The sequence below is a fragment of the Melanotaenia boesemani genome, chromosome 6 (genome assembly GCF_017639745.1).
Source record: "Melanotaenia boesemani isolate fMelBoe1 chromosome 6, fMelBoe1.pri, whole genome shotgun sequence".
NCBI lineage: Eukaryota > Metazoa > Chordata > Actinopteri > Atheriniformes > Melanotaeniidae > Melanotaenia > Melanotaenia boesemani.
In genome coordinates this window covers 18861526-18883764 of record NC_055687.1, presented here as the reverse complement: position 1 = coordinate 18883764, position 22239 = coordinate 18861526, and the positions used below count along the sequence as shown (strand labels likewise).

The 22239-nt window shown below is 38.5% G+C and overlaps 3 protein-coding genes across 5 annotated transcripts; 1 reads left to right on the top strand and 2 right to left on the bottom strand.

The window, feature by feature from the left end:
- Positions 1–318: 318 nt before the first annotated feature.
- On the top strand, positions 319–5764 carry osgin2 (oxidative stress induced growth inhibitor family member 2). 2 transcript variants are annotated; one of them, XM_041989092.1, is made up of 6 exons: positions 319–602; positions 3101–3193; positions 3476–3612; positions 3688–3879; positions 3960–4051; positions 4138–5764. In XM_041989092.1, exons 2-6 carry the CDS (start codon positions 3127–3129, stop codon positions 5318–5320), a joined length of 1671 nt encoding a protein of 556 aa, XP_041845026.1. In that variant the 5' UTR covers positions 319–602; positions 3101–3126; the 3' UTR covers positions 5321–5764. The 2 variants fall into 2 exon arrangements, with proteins under 2 accessions (XP_041845026.1, XP_041845025.1); XM_041989091.1 differs by having other exon boundaries at positions 319–778.
- Positions 5765–6032: 268 nt separating this feature from the next.
- On the bottom strand, positions 6033–18344 carry nbn (nibrin). 2 transcript variants are annotated; one of them, XM_041989090.1, is made up of 17 exons: positions 18207–18344; positions 17025–17146; positions 15882–16003; positions 15602–15761; positions 15413–15516; positions 15210–15327; positions 13534–13724; positions 13326–13420; positions 13098–13230; positions 12817–13025; positions 11586–11754; positions 10042–10699; positions 9804–9893; positions 9295–9435; positions 8853–8966; positions 8727–8776; positions 6033–8047 (listed from the first exon to the last, which is right to left on the bottom strand). In XM_041989090.1, the coding sequence occupies exons 1-17, from the start codon at positions 18235–18237 to the stop codon at positions 8014–8016; spliced, it is 2541 nt and encodes an 846-aa protein (XP_041845024.1). In that variant the 5' UTR covers positions 18238–18344; the 3' UTR covers positions 6033–8013. The 2 variants fall into 2 exon arrangements, with proteins under 2 accessions (XP_041845024.1, XP_041845023.1); XM_041989089.1 differs by having other exon boundaries at positions 12817–13230.
- An 834-nt stretch (positions 18345–19178) lies between these two features.
- Positions 19179–20194, bottom strand: msmp2 (microseminoprotein, prostate associated 2). Its single transcript, XM_041987517.1, has 4 exons — positions 20155–20194; positions 19961–20068; positions 19476–19584; positions 19179–19350 (listed from the first exon to the last, which is right to left on the bottom strand). Exons 1-4 carry the CDS (start codon positions 20192–20194, stop codon positions 19179–19181), a joined length of 429 nt encoding a protein of 142 aa, XP_041843451.1.
- Positions 20195–22239: the final 2045 nt, after the last annotated feature.

The window sequence follows — 22239 nt, the reverse complement described above, 5'->3', positions numbered from 1 at the left end:
GGCTAACCACGGCTGCCTTAATCAAATTCATGTCACTGGTGCTACAGAGGGATGTCTTAATATGACAACATAATAGTGGAGTATACTCCTTTTGGGCCACAGCTTCCTCTCAGGAACGACATATACTACCATCCCAACAAACAAGCCAGTCTCAATACAATAAGTTATCATTTGTGGTTGCATAATAGTGGAATAAACTACCAAATGCCAAAACTTGTGGTGTTCCTATTTTCTTCTTCTTTTATTTTTATTATTTAGTTTTATGCATTGCAGAACCAGGTTTTTTTCTTTTTAAACATGTCTGTGAACAACCTACATCTGTGCATATCTTAGAAATGAAGGTGCTTGTCCTCTTTAAGCCTACTTAGTACGGTGTCGGTGGCGCTGTGAGGATGCTGAGATGCTCTCATCTCTTTCCGTGAACGCGCTCACGCCTACCGGTGCACGTGAGATGCTCATGTGACGACAAAAACAGACGCAGGACCCGGTTTATCTCTTTTACACTCTGCTATCAAGACATAGAGAAGATATACCCATTAGTCGAAACTTACAGGCTGATCAGACCTGAAAACCCGAGTTTGCTTGGATTTAACCTCACCGAGGTGAGTGTGTATGCATGTGTAAGGATCACAGAGAGAGGTTGGCTTATTATCTCATTCAAGACCCCAGACAGTTGGATAGGTCCTCCCACCGGTGTCTGCCTATTTATACGGTTAGAAACACTGCCGTGGGTCGTGATAGCAGAACGCGACTGGGAGACCGACAAAAATCACAAACGGTAAGCGCTCCTGTTCCTGGCTGAGTATTGCGGATGTCCGTGAATTCGAGTTTGACCTAAATTATGCAATGGTGGTAACGTAGCGGCTGTCGCATGTGCTCCTTGGACGTAAACTGTGCCCATTCATGAGTAGAAATTATGAATCCAGTAAGGGTCTGGGAGGATGCTGGGTATGATGGGGAAGCTCTGCACCATTCACTTCATAGCACAAGGTGCGGCGATTTCCACACACTCCTGGATTGAAACTAATTTTGTAACTGACCTGAAAGCCGCTCTTTGCAAATGATCTAAGTTGCAAAGATGAGGATGTAATAGGCCTACCAGGATAACATGCACCTCTCATAAAACCAAAATTATACGGAAAACATTATAATTCTACAGTCTAAACAAATCATAAGAATTTAAATGTCCATTTCATTTGTTTTTACGCAGAAAGCCAACAACTTATGCTCAGTGTTAAAAGTATTACTACCATGAAAAAAAAAAGAAAAAAAAAAAAGCCAATTCACGTCTTGGATTCGGGCCCAATAGCAGTGGATGTAGACAAATGTGTGTTGATTGTCTTACTTTTAAACTTTGATTGCATTTAAAATTCGTATTAGGAAAGGCCAGTTTCAGTTAGGCCTTTTTCCAAGAGGATTTTGAAGGTAGCTGCGATGCATGAAGTACAAAGAATATCTTCATTAAGTTAAAAACTTTGTCTTTATAATATAAAAAAAATGACAAAAGTATTGTGGGATGTGGAAATGGTACATGATGCACACAGAATCGTTGTTGCATCATGTTGCATTTGATTCAGCTGTAACAAACCTACTCAGGCTGAAAGATAAAAGCTATAGGGCTTTACTTTGCAAGTCCAAAAGGGCTATTAACAGTCTCTAAAACAAATGGAGTGTAGCCCATATACTACTGTGTGATGCAATAATTTAATTCAGTTTGAAAAAGAGAGCATAGTAAGCAGTTAAAAGCTCCTTTAGCAAGTAAACTCAAATAATCAAAGTCATGGTCAACATCCTGGTGTTACAGCAGCTGTATAATCAGATTTCATTTTATTATTATGTTTTATGTTATTGGTTGGAAAAAGCTGAATAAATAAAACTGGAAATCTACAGGAAGCCTACTAGCCTCCAGTCAAAGAAGTGCAAAACAAAAATCAACAAAAAGATTAATAAATCTTTTACAACCACTGTGGGGGCTTTCAAACTCGACAACTAGCATGCAAACACCAGTATCAGTCTGCCAACAAGGGGCATGATGCACTCCAAACAGGGCAAGCAATGTGTGGAATCCCATTGCTTTGACTGAAAAAGGTAAACAAGCCAACAATACAGACAACTGGTGGGCTCACAGGTCAGACAAGAGAAGGGAGGGTTGGGGTTGAGGGGGCATTTGAAGTTAATCATACTGTTTATAGCAGATAGACATAAGTTTTAAATGAAATGAGCCAGAGTTTGGGATGTAAGACAAAGGTGGGCAGTGTTTTGGTTTTAAAAAGTGGGGCAACTGGGCATGGTGTACTTCAGCCAACGGACATTGTTTTGGCGGGAGTCTGTATGTATGTGTGTTGGGGCAGTGGTTGTGGGTATGAGAGGAGCAGGAGCTCTAATGGTTTAGTCTGTCAGCAAGCCAGAAACACATTCTCACCGTGCTGCCATTGAAAGGGGCGGCAAAGACATAAACAGGCCCAGTGGGATTAGGGCCCACTCGGAGGAGTGATCAGGGGGGATTTGCTGCCCGGCGGGCACACAATGGCAATGTCACGTAACACACAAAACGCACTCTACACATGCTCTACGGCAACATTTCACAACAAGTCCAAGCCTACATAAATCTCATTAGAACTCCCTTTTGTTAGGGAAGCGGCACTGGGGTTAACAGCGGCTAGCCTCGCCGCGGGCGAGTGTCATGGGACAGGGTGAGTGGACGTCAGCAGGACAACAGTGAGAAAACACAGGGGCATGCCGTGTTGTGGCGGGGTGTTTCCACGTGTCTGGAGCCCCAGACAGACAGGGAGGGTCATGGCTGTGTGTGGAAGCACAATAACAGGATGAATAAAGGTTTTTTTTTCTCCCTCAGTGTGTATGTTTCTGAGTCAGCTGATGATGGTGGATGGAGACAGGAGCTAAGCTAACATGAGACAACAACACTGGCAGACACAAAGACAGTAGGCCGGTTTGAACCTGTTCAAATAATCTGACCCAGAAACATGGAGACAGTGGAGGGACAAAGCACAAATGAGATTTTGCTTTTAGCTGGATTTTGAATAGACAGCTACAGAAAAGTCTGGAATTTTCTTCACATTCCCATTGTTTTCCTCCTTAGTGCTGGCTTTGGCCCAGGCTGCAGCCATGCCTCTTCTGGAAGAGACGACTCTGCCACAAGCACACCCACCTACTCTTCCCGTGGTCATCATAGGTAAACTTAAAACCCTGATTGTTGCTATTTAATGGTTCCACGATGTTCCTCCAACCTGGCTATAATTAATTAATTTAAATACACACTGTTAAATGTAACAGCTATCATATAATGCCCACATTGTGATGTTAAGCACAGATTGCTGAACAGATAACTCTCTTTTCTGTGCACTGATTGTTTTTACTGCTTGCTGCACAGAAAATTTCCCCCATGGGATAATAAAGATTCCGTGAATCCCCTTGAACCTAATCTGTTCTTTTCCACACCTGGATTTCTTTTTAGGTAATGGGCCATCAGGTATTTGTCTCTCCTACCTGCTAAGTGGATACAAACCTTACTTAGACACAGCGACCGTTCACCCAAACCCAATACTGTACAGGAAACTGCAGGAGACCAAGCATCTCCCCATCACTGAGCAGGTAAATGAACCTACAAGACCTTGCTTATCCAAACATGACACTCAGGTGTGCAGCAACAGAGACTGCTTTTTGCAGGATTTGGAATACCTGAGTGAAGGTCTAGAGGGGAGGTCGAGGAACCCTGTGGCTGTGCTTTTTGACACACTGCTGCATCCCAATGCTGACTTTGGCTACGAGTTCCCTCCTGTTGTTCAGTGGAGGAGAGACAAACAGCAACACATCCCACATCTGGTTCTGGGAAGGGCAACACCTGGCGGTGCTTGGCATGTAAGCTGCACTGTTTACTTTGCAACATATTTTTTGTCAACCAATTTGTTCTATGACATTTTCTTCTCCCATGTCCTCAGGTGATGGAGGGCTCCATGCTGACTATTAGTCTTGGCATCTGGATGGAGCTTCCTGGTGTTAACTACAGAGACTTGACCAATGGGAAACGCAGGTAAAGATAGGCTGACAGAGGAGGAGCCTCAAGGCTCATTTTAATTTTGTATGATTGTTTTTCCATCATCTGTGTTTTTTCTCTAGGGATGTGACCAGTGACAGAGCCACTCCAGAGGAGATCTCATCTTATTACCGTAACTATGTGAAGCTAAAAGGTCTCCAAAAGAATTTTGTTGACAACACCTACGTGACCTCTGTCCAGAAACTCTGCCGGGGGCAAGAGGTAGAAGGTCTGGAAAATGGGCACACTGATGGCAGAGATGGAGGGGTGGAAGATGGTGGGAATAAGGGCTTTGAGGGAAATGGAGAGGAGTGTGTAAACAGTGGAGGAGGTGGGGCTGTCTGGGAAGTGAGGGGATATCAGCGGGTGCAGAATGACACTCATGTCCCCTTCTCTCTGTTTGCTGAAAATGTAGTCCTGGCCACTGGTGCGTCTGATTCGCCGGTTCGATTAGGGGTAGAGGGGGAGGATCTACCTTTTGTATTCCAAAGCATCTCAGACCTGGGCTTGGCTGTAAGCCAGAGAAAACTGGATATGAACTCTGATCCGGTTCTAATTGTAGGTGCTGGTTTAAGCGCTGCTGATGCAGTTCTGTGCGCTTGTGACAGCAACATTAGAGTGCTACATGTTTTTCGCAAGAGCGTAGACAACCAAGACCTCATCTTTAAGCAGTTGCCCAAGACCTTGTACCCAGAATACCACAAAGTCTACAACATGATGTGCTCTCAGACCTACACAAATGTTTCTCCCCCTCCTGCTCCTAACAGACCCCAGGCAGTTAGCATTGCCTCTTCAGTGTGTGCCAAGATGTGCCCTAAACCCCAGCTTGCAGCAGGTAACATGGCTGGAGGTGCCAGTGTCAGCCTCTTTCCCGACTACACCAGTTTCCCTGAACACTGCGTTGTGTCCTTCCAGTCTGACATGAAGTGCTTGCTGCAGGGTAACAACTCCCTAAAGGCATTCAAGATTTCCATGGCCCTGGTGTTGATCGGAACCAACCCGAACCTGTTTTTCTTGAAGGGTCAGGGCCAGTACCTGGGTCAGGATCCAACAAGACCCATCTCCTGCAAGCAAAACCCCATAGACATCAACCCCTACACTTTTGAGTGCACCAAGGAGCCAGGGTTATTTGCCATGGGCCCACTCGTGGGAGACAACTTTGTTCGTTTTTTGAAGGGTGGCGCTCTAGGCATCGCCTCCTGTCTGCTGAAGAGACTCAAGAAGAGAGAAAAGCTCATCAGCAATGGAGGGAACATCTTCATTTGAAAACACCAAGAAAAAAAGAACAACAGTCTGGCCTTAGGGCACAGATTTAAACCCTTTTCACCACAGTGGGGAAAAATAAGAAAACAAGTTCTAATATACTTTCATCTGAATGCAGTGTTTTGTCATCTTAATAAGACATCTTGCAGGTTTTTGAGACCAAAAAGACAATGGATGTACACTAATTAGTTTCTAATGAAACAAACGACAGCTTTTAAAGAGTAATGTCTGGCTTCATATGAAGTCTCCATATGTCCAAGCTTCCATGTGCCAATATTTTACAGTCAATCTCTAACCTCATTACAGAACTGGACCTTATTTTCATCAGGGTTATTTATTCATTCACCGTGTGTCTTCAATCCATCTACTAACAATATTAAGTAGCTTTAGGCCTTCTTCAGCTTAGTTTTATAGATGCAACAACCCAAAAAAAAAGAACATAAAAACATTTCTAACCACACAACTCAAAAGCTGCAGACGTGTAAGCGATGACGGCTACTAAAAGGCTTTCTTTGCAAATATAATCAACTGCTAATCTGATTGTTTTCTTCCAATTAATTGTCAATTTTACCATTTGGATTCAAATATCAAGGCAAAAGCTATGGACATTAAAGGTAGTTTATTTTCTTGCAGTGAGAAAATCTTTAGATAAGCTGGCGATCAGCAATGGTTTGATGTAAACTAAGCGATCTGAAACAAAAGCTTTAACTCAATAATCAATGCTTTAAATTTATTTATACTATAATAATAAATGCAGACAATATAAAGATGTGCAGTGACCAAAGCAGAGTCTGAATGCAATGGGATTTATAGAAAATACATTAAAACAATAAACATGTGCACAACTCTTAAACTTTTGTCTTTGCAAATAATTACCAATTACTCATTGCACAGAAAAAGAAACGAACAATCTAGATGTTAACAATGAGCACTAATTTTAGACAGAATCAGTGCCAGCTCAGATAAATCTAAACCCACATAAACAGACTCGACAATGAGGTTTTAAATACATGAAAAAATGAAAAACCAAAACAATGAAATGAATTGAAAACCAAAACAAAATACCATTTCAATGAACCATGCAGTCTTTTCTTTTTTCCTTTGTTTTAAATCAACATAGATCTTAGTAACATAACAAAATTTTATCATCTAACATCTATTTATGCTGAACTTTCGTTGCAGTCATGTAATAAGTTTTTACTAACAAAGTGAAGCATATGTAATCTTGTTTTTGTTTTTTTAGATGCATCAAATCGGCCAAACATTCACAGGTGATTTTGCAAGTCTGACTCGCAGAACTCTTTGTGTGTCTTCATGCCCAGTTCTACTCATGTATCTCTGTTATCTGCCATGTTTAAAACAACTGAACCGTAAACAGCCACAACTTGGGAAGGTGGCAAAGCTGACATCACAATCCATTTTCCCGTTCCACTTTTCCTCCCTTCAGCTTTATAATCAGTATCTTTAACTCAGTGATGCTACACTCATTATTTTCTGTGTGCCGCTCACACACAGCTCATGTTATGTTTATTGTGATTTGACATTTCTATCTTATTTTGCCAGCTTCAACATTATATGAGCCAGAGATGTGGATATGCATTATTAAATAACATGTTGTGTAGTCCTGACTTTTTTCCACTAACAAAATACTTTTATTCATTACTGTTTAGATTTTGGTCATCATATAAAGTTAGAATATTAAACATATGTCTGCAGGCATGAACCATTGCCTGGAAGCATGCTAAAAGTCCTACAAGGAGAGATATGAGATGCATTAGATTGGTGAACTGTAAAGGGGGATGGCATGACTCAAAAGTGGGACTTTTTAATTATGTTTAATTTACTTAAAGAAAAAAAGAAAAAAAAAACAAGGTGTGGAATCCTGTTGAGAAATACTGCTTCAATAGCATGATTTTCATTTGTCCTCAGCATTTTAGTAAAGATATGAATGGATTTTAGTAAGCAAGTAGTTAAATCTTAAGCTGAATAATTCCATTGCAAATTAGGGAAAAAAGGCATTTAAAGCCAGTCTCCTGACTCCCTTGGCCACCCTGTAGCCCATGAAAAAAGCTATTTTATTTTACTGCACAACTGACGCTGAATGCTAACTTGTTAACTCTGAACTTGGACACGGCACCTTCTGTGAATATGAAGGGGCGGGTGAGCTTCAACTATCTGTTTATATATATAGTATAAAAAGGCCAAGAGATATTTGGCATGATTACTTCTTATCTGAACAGGAAAAGTGCCTGAAGGGTTGACTCACTGAAGATTGATAGAAGAAATAGTGATGCTTGAATCCCACATTGGTCTGTAATTCTACTGAAAACAGGGAACATACTGGGTGTTGACTTCAACCTAAATGAATAGCTGCTTTGACCATGTAGAGTTTTAAAACTCTCTTGTACAACTGAAAAGTTTATAATGTTTTGTATGGTATATTTTTTATTAACAACAAATAAAATCTTTGAGAAAAATCTCTGAACACAAGATTGTTCTGTTACATTGCAAGCTGTCAGTGGCTCCGTTAGAGAAGAGTAGGAATATATTTATAGGAAGAACAGCAAATCAAAGCATTATAGCCGAAATGCACAAATCAGAGAAATGTAACGGGTTATTTCTAGTCCTTTCAAACAGGGTTTCACATACGTCCTGTGAGATGAATTCACTCTGGAGGATGTCAAGATGAAGGCATTTCATCTTCTCTTGGTTTGTTTGGTAGGGTTGTACCTAACGACACACACACACACAAAGAAAAGAGTGCATGTCAAACATCTGTCTACGTCAGGTTGGGCTTTTAACATTCCTCGTGGATCACTCCTCAGTGTCATCAGAGGCATTTTGAATCAATAAAATCAGCCCAAATGAAGCACTGTAAAACACAGACAATGTTTGAACAGCTTAAAGCAAACAAGCTTCCTATAAACCGTGTCTGGAAAGTTCCCTCCCCCCCACCAAAAAAAGAGAAAAGAAATACTGGACTGTTTTCTTAGAAGCAGAGTCTGTTCCCCATGACTGGCTGAGCATGACTTAGTGATCAAACAGCTCAGCCCTGACACACGCAAAATTGATCTCAGACCGTCTCTTTTCTGCTTAGTCAAAGAAAACACAGCAGCGCCAGCTTACATCACCTCTGTTGCTCTAGCAACCACTGTGACGAAAGAATGAATTTATTCTGAATGGTTAGGCTGAAATTACAGTGGTCGCTTATCCTCAATTCTCAGTTAATGATGTTGTAAGCATCCAACAGACAAGGACGAAAAGACAAAATCGCAGTTTTCAAAATATATCTACAGTACAGATGCTCAGCCTTTTATTAGAAGAACGATTCATAAGGACAACAGGCAATACTCTTGACAGCTGGAAACAGCTTGAAATCTCTACTGCTAAATGACGTCCAGCTTCTCACCTAAACAGGTCATCTCCTATTGACTCGTCCCGCCTGTTTTGACGCTCCTCCTGAAACATATATAAGTTAGACTCACAGATCAATGACTTTGAAAGAATATTCAAGAAATAGGAGGTGTGACAGAACCTCAGCAGCATTTTGCAACCATTCATCCATATCTGAGTTTTTGCCCCTGTTGTGAACCAGCAGATCAGATCCTCTGATGACGGGTGGGAAACCTTCTGCACCTGGAACGCGTTTCTGTCATGCATGAACAGAGAAATTATAAGCTGAACTTGTCACAAAAAAAATTGGTCATTTATCACACAAATAATAGAAATTTACTGCTTTGGAGTAAAAATATCCATATCCATGTGTGGGTACTGATGGCCTTAGAATCCTGTTTTTAGGTCTTGATCATGCCCCTAAGTGGCTCAGAATGTTTTTTTTTTCTTCTAAACTTTATTAATGAATGAGGCATATTTCTTTTAAAAAACTTGATTGGAAATCAGTATCAGTTAAAAGGTAGAGTATGATATTTGTTTGCATTTGCATGAGAACCAAGTGTTTACACTGTCGGCCGTCTGACCTTGCGGAAACATTTGAAGTTCTTGACGTGTCTGTTCTCCTGCACTTGTTTTGGTTTGATTTTATGAGGAGCTGAAACTGTGAGAGATCTAAACTCCACCAACACCAGCTTATTAGGGAGGCCTTCGTCAATTACTGACTCCTGAAAAAAACCCAACAAAAAACAAACAACTGACTTTAGATTTTTAAAACAAAATAGTTGGGACATTTTAATTAAATATGCTTTAATGTTTAATAAAAACTTTTTTTTATTATCATTCTAAATAACATTTAAACCTTTTCGGTAAACAGGGTGTACATGTGTTCTTGCGCCAAAGTTCTAACGTGAAAGATAAAAGTGAAACTTTAGCTGATTCTCTGAAACTGGCTTTTCCGTTTGACAAACGGTGCCAGTCTGTCTAAAATAATCAATGTATTCATAGCATCTAGTCTGCCCTGAGCTTTTTGATTTATAAAATCAATATAGCTAGAAATGAAGTAAAATGAGACAACAGTGACTTTTTCATTTACCTGAACCTCCTGCTTGACCACAACTGGTTTCACAGAGGTCTTTGTCTCGTCTTTTTCCTGGCAAAGATCTACTTCCAGTAGCTCCACATCCTGTGAGAGATGAAGAAGTGAAGACAGCTATGATGGGGAAGCTACGTTAGATCTAAATCTTATACAAGCCTTTGTTTTTATCCAAGCGACACACTGAAGTATAAATTAAAGCATACTCGATTGTTAAAAATAAACCTCCTTTCCTCACCTCAATGAAAGATGCCTGGTCATCTTCAACAGCCTTCATGTTCTTACTTGTACTGGCAAAAGGCATCTCAGGAGGTTTGTTTGACTCGTTATTTGTTGTCATGAAGTCTGCTGGATGAAGCTGCTTCGTCTTAACAGAGACAACAGGTGGTCCTGATTGCGTGCTGAGATTCTTGCTGAAACTTGATTCCTTTTTCAAGGCCAGTTTCGGCCTTTCTTGGCTAATCACTTTTTCTTCTTGGTAGACCCGCTGCCTCTTGCTTGAGGATGAAGAGACGATACTATGCAAGTCTTGTTTTTGTTTACTTGAACTGTGCATCGTTAGCTCCTCTTGCTGGCCTTGGTTACTTGAAGGTTTCTCATCAAAGTCGTGCATATCCTCAGACATAATATACTCCAGTTCTTCTATCTTTATCTCTTCTTCTATCTCCTTCCTCTTTCTACTCTGTGGTTCCTCTGAAGGGGCCTCTGATCGTCCTACAAACAAATCAGCCGGAGACTCGAGTGGAGTCTGGGACACAGTTTGAGGGCCGCGGAGAGAAAGCGGAGGCACTTCTTTGGGTTTGGTTTCTGTGTTCGATGCCTGAACAGTGATGGATGATTCTGGTGTTGGTCGCTTGGGTTCGGACATGACAGCTGAAAGCTGATCCTCCAAAGGTCTGAATGAAAAGCAGAGAGCTGGGTGAGTACACACACTTATCAAGACATATTTTAATTAAATAATACTATATTAGATGTATTCCAGTAGCACAAAATATTCCTAAGTAAATGCAGAAACTACACAGTATGACAAAACCAAACATATTCCTATCACATGCTATATATCTTTTTAGCATGTTACAAAATCATTAGTATGTTTTAAAAATGTACAAAACACTGTTTTTTAGCTGTAAACTAAATGATATAACTATACTGTGGTGCATCAACGCTGGTATTAACCCATTCAGATCGGATGCTATGTTTGGACCTTTTATCTTTCAAGACTGATGCAGCAAGAGTGTTATTTTTTTATTTATTTATTATTATTATTATTTATTATTTTAAATTACTTTATTATTGAAAAAAAGGCACAAACAACTGTAATAGAAAATGAAAAAGAAAACAATACAAAATCAGTAATTACATAAAAACAAAAGAAGCAACTTTTCAAATAGTTTTTAATTCATATTTCAAGATTTTTTTGGAGGCTAAGAAATCAAACATTAAATTAGACAGACTAAAATTTCCCAGAAAGCTCTCAGGTTTTAGAATGATTTTTTTCTTAAACACGTAAATTATAACATCTGGGTTTTTTTTCATCATGAATAAATGAATGATTAAATCAGATAAGATGTATGTGGATGACAGCCCCTGCCATAATGCTGTAATATGAAGAGCAGTGGTTCACTCCTCACAGAAAACCCCTGGTTCTCGTTTTCTAAATGCTTTATTTTCCTCAAGTTAATAAAACGTAAGACCAAGTCTGTTTAAGTTGTTGCTGCTTTAGGCTATTTTTATTTATCAGCATCCTGGTATGAAAACAATGGTAAACAACCAGAATCTTACCTTTTCTTGTGGACAGGCTGAAAGAAATTGGTCAGAGTTGATTGTTTTTGCGGGGAAGTTTGTGCAGAGATTTTAGCTTTCTGAGGAGATTGTTTATAAAGGGATGTCTTTGTGCCACCATTGGTCTTGGGTGTAGATGGCTGGGATCTAACATAAGTACCTCCTCCACCTGAAACCACACAAATATTAATTTTAAAGGATATTTGTAACAATTCAAGAAAAAGTATTGCATGCAGCAGGATAGAAAACATCTCATACATGTTCTACAGAATATTGGTTACCAATGATTGCTATAAAATAACCTGTGTGGATCAGATTGTTTCATCTCATCATGCACTTTAAATCTTATGCAAAGATCAAAAACAACATTTAAAAGAAAAAAAAGAGGCTGAAGTTGTTTGGTTTTCTTTTTTTTTTCCTGTCATTTCCATCAACTTTATCAGACTTTAAAGCTAAAATTGAACAAATGATGAAGACATGGCTAGGGTTAATTAATCTAACAGATGGGTGTGGAGCATCTTGCTGCTTTATGCATTAAGCTGTCCCAAAATTCCTGAAACCCAATCCAACTTTAAAATGGAAATAGAGTGATAAACAGGAACAGTGTCAAGATGGATTTAACTCCATCTTAAGTTCAAATATATAATTTAAACCTTAATATAACTTTTTAATAAGTACAATGGTGCATACAGCCTCTGCTCCTGAACTTGTGTTTTGTTGCAGCTGTGTGCAGTCTGTGGCTGTACATGTACGACAGTGCACCCAGTTATTTTATATAATGCCAGATAAGGTTATGGTTGTACTCAACAAAATAAACAGACTAAAGAATACACTCAGTCCATACTGGTATGCATTTTTAAAGAAAGAGAAAGCTCTATAAGCTGTGTGGTTTTACTTTCAGGTTTGACTCAGTTGATATTAGACTGAGATGGTTGTAAGCTAGAAGTTTTAAAGATCAGGTACACGTATATTATTATTATAAAATTCTGACAACATTAACCTACAAACTCGTTAAACAAATTTCAAGACAATCTATTAAGAATGCAGAAAATAACCTTTAAAGCAAACTGCAAGTTTTTTCTGTCAGGAAACTGTATAAATCCTGTATTCACAGTTAGATTTGATCTTATGCTGGAAAATAATCCAGTCAGATGCACATTCATTTTAAACTGGAAAAATGTTTTAGCACTGTCAGACCAGCATGGATCCCTTAACTCAGTTATTTAGTTACCTGTTGCTTTGGAGTCAGTTTTCTTCCTCTGTGAGTCTTTGCTGTCTGCAATATTGAAAGATGAGCTCATTGTATCGGCCACAACGCTCGGGGTGGTCGTACTTTGATCTGTAAGTTTGGATCCATGAGACTGTCTGTAGTTGTGGTTTTGCTTCTTCTCAGGGGTTTCCCCGACTGCTACCACTCCACTCGCCTCGCAAACCTCCATCCTGACAACAGAAGATTGCAAAGTCCTGAATTTATTCACAGGGAGGTGAGGGTTAGTGGGTGCTTGTCTATACCTTTGTGATGGCTCTGTGTTGACTGCATAAGCTGTAATGTTCTGAGAAGCTGCAGGTAACACAGTCTCATCCACAGCCACGCTCTGTGACAGCGAAGCACTTGGGATTCTGGGTTTTAATTTTTGGTCAGAATCTAAAACAAACAAATGAAAACCCAAGAGCAAAATTACATGAAAACAGAGAAATAAAGAAATAATTCCATTAATGCTTTTTTGTGTGGTTGCACACCTGAGTTTACACAGGATGGATTGCAGTACTTGTCACAGGATGCATAGATGGCAGCCAAACCAATTTCAGACTCTGTGATCACTCGAAGGCCTTTTCTGTATCAGAAGTCAAAGGAGAAATGGCAGTCTTTAAGTGATGACAGATCATTTGATCAATTCAACAAGTAAACTACAAAAAAGTGCTTCTCAGCAGAAGAACAAGTTGGAACCTTTGCAGGATGCTTTTCACAGAGTCTGCCCACTCTACAGAGGAGGGAGGAAGCAGAGTTTGGGAACTGCCTGTTAGAACATCGACCACACAGCTGTGTGGAGACTCCAGTAGGTCACAGGGCAGGGAGCCCTCCTCCAGCAGCTGACTCCTGCCACCTCCAAAACTCACCGCTCCACTCAGGCGTTTTAACTGCAAACAACACAGGAGAGCTGTTTATAACTCCACATGTAACATCCCTGCAAGTACTAAGCCAAAAAACACTGAAGCAAGCAGGTTTGCTTTCCTAAAGAAAATGGTGAGTTTTAGGACTCTTTTCCAGCAAAACAATTATTTTGGGTTTTAATTTTTATCAGTTTGTATACAACACGTTTGTTTTCAATTGTCTCCAAACTAAATTCACTTTTTAAACTAAGGCTGAAAAAGAAAAAAGATGGGTTTTGCCTGATGAGGTTTCATAGTGGGTGAGTCCTCTGGAGGATGAGGCTTTTCATTTTCATGTGACTCACAGCTGTGGGATTCAACCAAGTACAGACGGATACTAACAATATTGAAAAAATATTTAAATTTATGAAAATGTTCATTGCCTACAAGAGAAATTGTGAGTTAATTTTTGTCAAATCAAGTGTGTTCTTTGCTCTATTAGAAAATGGACTTCACTGTATTCATTTACTTTTTCCTTTGAGGCGGAAACTGTAGCATAATGTTAGTTCATTAGCATAATGTTTTATGTTGATATTTTAAGTCTTCTTGGTTGTTACGGAATTAGGCATCACTGTTTACTGTTTATTCCACAATAAAGTAAAGCCATTTTCACACATGCGTGTCCACAGAATCAGGTCTGGACACAGTTGTCCATTCACATGTGTACTAAATATTGGGAGACTGTTCATGTGAGACACGTTCTCATTACTGAGAATACTCTGCAGTGGCATTTGGGGAAAGCAGACAAGAGGCAGCATAAGATTAAAATAGGACACAACAGAAATTTCACAGTATAAGAAGGAAGGTGGACAAAACCCCAGACTTATGATTGATGACTGTTTTTGTGTCCATTTCAAAAACGTGTGTTTGTAAGTATCCATTATAAACAGAGGCAATATGCTGGTAAGTAGTAAACATCCCCAACACACCCACGCGCTCACCATGCGGTCTATAGAGAATTACCTGCTGTTTTTAAGAAAAGAATTCAAACTAATCAATCACGTTTAGAGGTATGGAGCTGGCAGGATAAAGTCTACAGTTTCTCTTTAAGTTGATTTTTTACATGTGTGTTCTCACTTTCAGCTGTAAGCTTTATTTAAAGTCAGTAATCAGTGATTACAGTTCTTGTAAAAACAAAGCTCTCTGCAGCAGCAGTGACTCTCCCAGTGGCACAGCTCTCCCAGACAACTGACTACCTGGCAACTGATAGTCATGAACCTCAAAAGATGAGGAGAATTACTTTTTCAAACTTTCCAAAATAGATGCAGGGCAAAGGTACAATGACATCAGCTATGAGGAGTGCTAATATCAAAGTCTCTCATGATTTGCTGCACTTGATTGGAGAGAATAAACACAACCTGCATATTTAATGAATAATCTTTGTTTTTATAAAAAAGAAAGGTAGTTGTTTGTAGTTTTTGGTAAGGTATGAAATTAATGCATTGTTTTTTTACAAAAGAAGATGTGGCAAACCTGTTTGGTGCTGAGGAAAATGAAGGTCTTTCCAGTGAAAAGCTGTTTGCGAACTGGCATCGCTCCAAGGTTAACCTCATCTTTATTCAAGCTGGGCTCATCGATCTCAGGGACAAAACTTGAACACAAAGCATAGAGGAGATAATATTCAGTTCTGTGCAGCCAGTCAGTGTAAGGATCAACAAAGATGCCTTGCATTGTACCTCTCAGCTTTAGGAGGCGGTAGCTTTTGCTGATAGGCGTTGTTGAGTTCTGAGAAGAACTCTGGCTTTACGATGGGACAACAACACAGCAGAGCAGAAATTGTCTGAAAGAAAGAGAGATGGCCTATCAGCTCGTGATTAAGGAGAAACACATCACCTATGCTAACAGTAATATGACAGAAATCAAACCTTTACGGTGACTTTAACACTGGGCATGGCCAGGTGGGTGCATTCCTTAGTCCAGGCATTAACAAGCTTTCCACCTAAAGCTACCAGGGCCTGAGAGAGTGCCCCCTTCCCCGTGCTGTCCAAACATGATGAACACACAACGGGCTTCTGATGAAACACACTGTGGTATAAAAACACAGAAAGATGTTACTTCATGAGATAACTTCAAAATGAAAGAGTAAACTGTATGTTTATTTCCATTTTCAGCATGCGTAAATAATCAAATCTTTTCGTTACGTGCCTGAATTTGCTATGAAAAACACCAAATGTAACATCATCTCCTGACTTCAGGTTCACAGGTGCTGTTAGACGCTGGTTGTTGACAAATGTGCCGTACTTGGAGGTGTCGTTAAGAGTCAGGTTCTAAAAGCAAAATATGTGAGAGCAAACAATGAAATCCATCAGTTAAATAAACCATCCTAAATATTTCTGTTAAATTTAGCCACGCAAAGTAGAAATGACAGGGTTTTGTTTAAAAAGTGAGATGTAGTATTTGCGAAAAAAAAAAAAAAAAAGAAAGACTACCGGAGAGAACTAGAGCTTTGCCTGTAGGACAAACATGTGACATCCAATAAAAACAACTGCAAAACAAAAGACGGCGACTGTATCCAACATGACGTATGATCATGTGATATATTAAGATGACACTCACATTATTATAGCTGTGCTGAGGGAATTGCCCCCTAAGCTCCACTTGAGATTTCTTGTAAGTGCATGCTCCTTTTTGTACAAAAATAAATCACATTTATATTGGAACTCTGGGAATCCTTGTAACAATACCAGTTTGAGATTGGTGCAATAGCACCACCTTCTGTGTCAAAGTGGCATCACACAAGTAAATATATTTCTCTACATGCAAACAAAATGTAACGTTAAATTATTGTCAAGCTCAAGTTACTGTTTGCATTTTCTGTTTGTTATTCTAGATAATAATTTGGGTGAATAGTTGGCTTGTTGCCATGATTTTCATAGTGAGTTATTGACTGCATTATAGTTACAGATACTGTAATGATGCAGGATATATCATTCTCTTTGATGCAAAGATGCATCATTTTGCATCAAAGAGAATTTTGAGAATGGTGAATATTTGTTACTGAAACATGAAGTAGCAATGTTTTTCTCTCCATAAATCTAAGGACTACTAGCATGCACTGTTTTACATATGCAGTGAATATGGATGTGCAGCTTTACTGAATGTGATTGACTCTTCAGTTATTTTTAGTCTTCAGTCCAGTTCTAGCTAATCAGCATGTAGTCTTTGTACTTACAGTGATTTCTACAAATTTCTTACCTCTATGGAAAAGTACAGCATCTAAACTAATTAAGCACTGTATCCTCTGTTTATTCTTGCTATACTCTTCTTATTTTGTCTTCTTTCTCTCACCTGGTCAGCAACTGTGAGCTTAGCATGAGCCCTACTGATGGATTGGTCATTGGGAAGAAGGATGTCACAGTTCTTGCGCCCCACCACATAGTCCCTTCCAGGGAGGAGGTAGTGGGTCTCACCTGTGAGGGACAGAGTGAGGAATTTCAGGTCCCTCATGCAATATCCAAAACAGCAAACCTAATTTTAGTTTTTTTTTTCTTTTTTTCTATATACCCGTTTCCTTTAGTTAATTATAGCACCGCTATAATTAACTAAAATTAACATAAAATTAACTTGGTTGATTGAGTATTTGACCCCTTTCATAATACCAGTTGTTGTTGTATTACACATAGTTGGAAAGCCTGATTTGTCACCTTTATAACAACCTATAACTTGTAAGTATTTTGCTTTTTTGGAATGAGCAACAGCTAAATGTGTGTATAGTTCCCCCCCAAAATGTCCCAAAATCCCATTCAATATTATCCCATTAGTATTCTCTCTTGTTTTGAGTTCCTTTGTGGACTGGATAATTACACTTTCCCACAGAAATGAATATTAATAATAACAATAATAATCATACTTACTGACCATTTGTACACTTTATTCATTTTACATTGTCAGGGACCTCAGTAGTAAAACACTGGCACAACAGTTTTACACCTCCTCCTCATGCTGGTTACCAGCCTGGTCACATTTTACTGTGGGATGGCATCCCATTCCTCAACCAGGAGTGGTTGATGGTCAACCAGCATGGTTGTGTTGGTCACTCTAACATTATATAGCATGACCAAGTTGATCCCACAAGTTTTCAGTTGGGATAAGGACTGAAATCACGACAAGGGATTTTATCCTCTCCCAAATTGTAAAGGTATCCAGGCTCTGTGGGGGAGAAAGTTGTCCTGGAGGATGGAGGTCGCAGATTCTAGATATGGGATCCCAACTGGCTCCATCTCGTGCCTGAAAAAGTTCCCTTACTTTTGGTGGTAAGTTAATATTAAACCACACCCAAACAGCCTCTTCTCAAACAATATCTTTAACGGAATTTCATTAATTTTTCAGTAAAACGACATTGTAGGAAACACATCATTAACTTGTGTAGAATGTGTTTTGTTGTGTTTTAGCTAACTTTCAACACGGAGTAAACTTTAACAAGCTAGCAGTACACTAACTAAGACCGTCAGTGATGACTGTGAACGTTACCTCCAGACTGCAGTGGTGTCAATATCCACATTACTTCGCCCTTTGTAGGTTTGCAATTTAAATAGACAAGTCAGAAAAGAGGAATATTTTTCACGAAACAACACATCTCAGTAGACACTCAGCGCGCCAATGAATGACGTCATAACTATGCGCCGCTTTGTTAAAAAATAAACGTAAAACGTAGAGAAGATATAAAAAATAATTTTAAATATTTTATTTGTTTATTATTATTTAAATATTTTTATTTATTTTTAAACTTTTTGTCTGTTTATTTTTGTGTAATGTAGTGCCATTCACAAAGAGTCAAGTTTATATATATATATATATATATATGATTAGATACAATAATGCAGAAGTGGGAAAAAAAATTCCAGATCGTCCAGTGCTCTCACACTCAGTCAAAGCTATTGTAAAATATGTGAACAAATAAATCTAAACGTATATCTGCATTCACACATAGTGATGCAAACGCACTGGTATCTGACAAATCTGATGATCATTACATAGATACTTACTTTATATTTAACTTGATCCAGTTGCTCAGAGTTTATACAGATTAAATAGATTATGTTTTCTTCCAGTGTAAAAGCTCAGATTTTCAATTAAAGAGACAGGAACTTTTATTATTAGACATGCCCAAACTAAGATTAACATTCATTCTACACAGAGCACGAAAAGTACTATTTAGAACAGTAACAGGTTAATACAGTACAAATATTTGTTACATGGCTAAATGCCAATAATGACTAAGTATGATAACATTTTTTTATTTGAAATAAAAGCATATCAGCATTTAGACTTACAGTTAAACAACTAACATCAACACCTGTTAAAATGTAATATCCTGGTAGATGATACTGATGTGTAGTTCTCTGTTGTAAAATTTTGCCTTTTACAATTTCCATTTTATTTGTTAAATAAAAATTAGTTTCACTTTGTGTCTACTGCTATCATTTATTAGAACTGTTGAACTTAAAATAAAGGATCATTGTCAGATTTCCATGGCTGTCCTGCTGTTCTGAGCCGGCCTTGTCCCCAGAGGCAGGGCAGTTTATGATTCATTCTCATCACTGCAACACTAGTGCAAGAGTCAGGTCTGCGAATGATCTCACACCAGTCTGGGTAGTCCACAGGTTTATATCCACTGAAAGGAAGACAAGAGTTAAATCACACTGTGAATGAAACATGTAACCTTAGAAAGTTATATACATTTTTTGGTTGGGTTTGTCCCCCCCCTTTTTTTTCCAGTGGATGTGAAAAAAAGCTCACTGATCACAGCATCCCACTCCAAAAGGCTCCATGCAGACACACTGGTAGCAGTCACTGGTCATCCAGCTCTCTCCAATCCCATAGATCTGCCCCAGGTGTTCACAACTCCCTGAAAATGACCATAAAGTACTCAGCTCTGTTATATAAGAAGTGCAGAAATTTATCTTACAAATTGGTTAAAAGAAAACATATGCTATAATCACAATGTGGTTTCTTATCATGCAGAAAAAAGTCCTCATTTGGTGATATCATTCTATTTAATATGTCACAAAATCTGCATCACTTTTGATTCATGCAAAACACAGAATAATTAAAATAAAGTCTGAATCTGCAGAACAACAACAAAAACAAATCTAAAAGAAAATACATCATGCATCCATTTTGTAACACCTCTTAATTCCTTTAAATATAAGCTCACAGCAAACATCGTGTTCTGTAAAGTACATGTATAAATGTGTCTTCAGAGACACACACACAGTTGGTACCTTTAGTATTGAAGAAGCATTCACCACTGTTATATACAGAAAAACATGGCAGGCTGGTTCTCAAGAGCAAGAGTGAAGCCAAAAGTAGTCCTGCTGTGGTTGCCATTTCTGAAGAAAAACATGGCAAATGGTAATATTAAAGAAAAACACAACACAGAAAATTCAGATTACAAATGTCAAGATGCCAGTCTTACCTAATTCTGTGAGTTCTCTGTCAGCTCCTCTTCGTTGCATTCACCCTTTTGTTGTTTTTATAATCCTTTTTTGTGCCTATTGGCTCTCTCCACTTCTTCCTTGGTGCGACTCTTGAACTGATGTACCCTCTCTGTTGTCTCAGATATTTATACTGCACGATTTATCAACCCCGAGTCATCAATTACCTTTGAATATCTGCACACAAACATGCAATACACAGGCACAGAAATACACGAGCGTTATTATTGCAATGTTCGTCATTCCCTCTGCCTCACAGATAGTGCCCCAGAGTATAGAGTGCACTCTTTCACATAACATTTTTCTCAATGGATGCCATTTGACCCTATCAGTAGATCACGCAGGGACACCTCCTACAGAAAAAAAACAGACATTATTCTGTCATTAAACTCAGGAGATGCATGTCTGTACAGATGTATAAATACTAACTTTGATTGCCTGCCCTGCTCAAAATTAAATCAGAAAAAGGTGTGGTTTGTGTCGTTATTGCTGAAATCACTCTATAGTTCTCAAAAAGATCCCAATGAACAATGAGTGTTCACTCTCCTCCCCTCAGGCAGGAGATACAGGAGTCTGAAATGCAGGACAACCAGAGTCAGAAACTCTTTTTTTTCCTCAACCATTAGACTCCTTCACAGCTGATAGATCTCCATAACAACGGTCTGCACCCTGCACACTGACTTTATATTGTCAGCCACAGTAACTGCAATATTGTCTACTTTTTATGGGTCTTATTACTTATAATAGCTATTGCACATGCATCTTACAGTCTACCTTATGACAGTTTTTTTGCACAGCTAATCATTCATTGTTGAATGTGGAACAACGGTTTATGTAGCACACTGTGCAGATTATTTACTCAGAGTTTTTATTATCTTATTTTTATCTTTATTTGCTATCTAGTTTTTAAGTTGTTTTCTTCTATTTTATAATCCTTTATGGCATTCAGTGTGGATGGCAAAGTAAGAATTTTATTGTTTAGAGAAACTTGTTTCCTCACTGGGCAAATGACAACAAACACTTTGAATCTGATAACAGTTTTTCTCAGTGAGTTAATTCTCAAGTTTACTGATGCATTTCTTTCTGTTTCACACCATTTAGTTAATGAATCACCCATCAAACAATATGAGTGTAAGCGTGGTTTTAAATTATTCAGTGGCCCTTAGTTTAATTTTCTTATAAAAGGAAAATCTCTTGTGTCACGGTTTGTTTAAGGGAGAGAGGATGTGACATGACATCAGACTCTTGGCTGAAGTGATATTATTTGTGCTCCTGTGGTTTATTTCTTCTATTTATTTATTTATTTATTCACATGGATTTGTTTGAACAAATCATCCAAAGTCTTCTAATAACATACGCCCATATGCATTTTGATATACACAGAAACCACACACAGATTTATTTGCCACTTTCAAGCATTGTTAATCGCTTGAAACCTTACTTGAACCTTGACCTGGCCTCAGACACACACTTTAGCTCACCACAGAAATAATGCATTTGCAGTAACAACAAGGAATTGGTTTGAGTTTTATTTGAAGTTCAATAAATCCAGATAATTTGTTTTAAACCTGGACCTTGTCTCCAAATGCAACAATAGATGACAGGACTTTTTCATCAAAGTAAAATCCAGAAATCCAGAAAAAGAACAATGGCTAGATTTGATTATTCAGAGTATCGTGAAGTTATTTACTGCACATTGGATGAGCCAGGTTAAGGAAGATTAACCAATGGAGTTTATGAGGATGCAAATTTTAAAATTACACAGGGAAGTTGTAATGTGGCATACATATACTTGGCAGATATTGTATATGAGAAGTTGTACACTCTAATTTCTGTTAGTCTTTCTGTGAGAAATCCTACTAACTTAGGATTTCATCATTTAAACATGACTATACAAATGAAAACTTTGAAACAAGCATTTTGCTGACTAATAAATACTAATTTTCTTTTTATAAATAATGTTAATATATTCACCATTATGATGAGACTTCTGTATAGATTTTGCATGCACATAATTATTATCACAACAGTACATTTTTAATCCCTAAACTTAGTTTATAAATGCA

What these genes read in the sequence shown, in the direction of transcription:
- nbn (XM_041989089.1), bottom strand. Translation starts at nt 18,237, where the DNA reads ATGTGGATATTGACACCACTGCAGTCTGGAG. An exon ending in AGCTCACAGTTGCTGACCAG is followed by an intron (nt 16,004 to 17,024) that starts GTGAGAGAAAGA and finishes TTTTGCTTTTAG; the next exon opens with AACCTGACTCTTAACGACAC. An exon ending in ACTTCAAATGTTTCCGCAAG is followed by an intron (nt 8,967 to 9,294) that starts GTCAGACGGCCG and finishes CATGCATGACAG; the next exon opens with AAACGCGTTCCAGGTGCAGA.
- osgin2 (XM_041989092.1), top strand. Translation starts at nt 3,127, where the DNA reads ATGCCTCTTCTGGAAGAGACGACTCTGCCACAAGCACACCCACCTACT. An exon ending in ATCTCCCCATCACTGAGCAG is followed by an intron (nt 3,613 to 3,687) that starts GTAAATGAACCT and finishes TGCTTTTTGCAG; the next exon opens with GATTTGGAATACCTGAGTGA. An exon ending in TTGACCAATGGGAAACGCAG is followed by an intron (nt 4,052 to 4,137) that starts GTAAAGATAGGC and finishes TTTTTTCTCTAG; the next exon opens with GGATGTGACCAGTGACAGAG.
- msmp2 (XM_041987517.1), bottom strand. Translation starts at nt 20,194, where the DNA reads ATGCAACGAAGAGGAGCTGACAGAGAACTCACAGAATTAG. An exon ending in ATGCTTCTTCAATACTAAAG is followed by an intron (nt 19,585 to 19,960) that starts GTACCAACTGTG and finishes GGTCATTTTCAG; the next exon opens with GGAGTTGTGAACACCTGGGG. An exon ending in GGAGTGGGATGCTGTGATCA is followed by an intron (nt 19,351 to 19,475) that starts GTGAGCTTTTTT and finishes TCTTCCTTTCAG; the next exon opens with TGGATATAAACCTGTGGACT.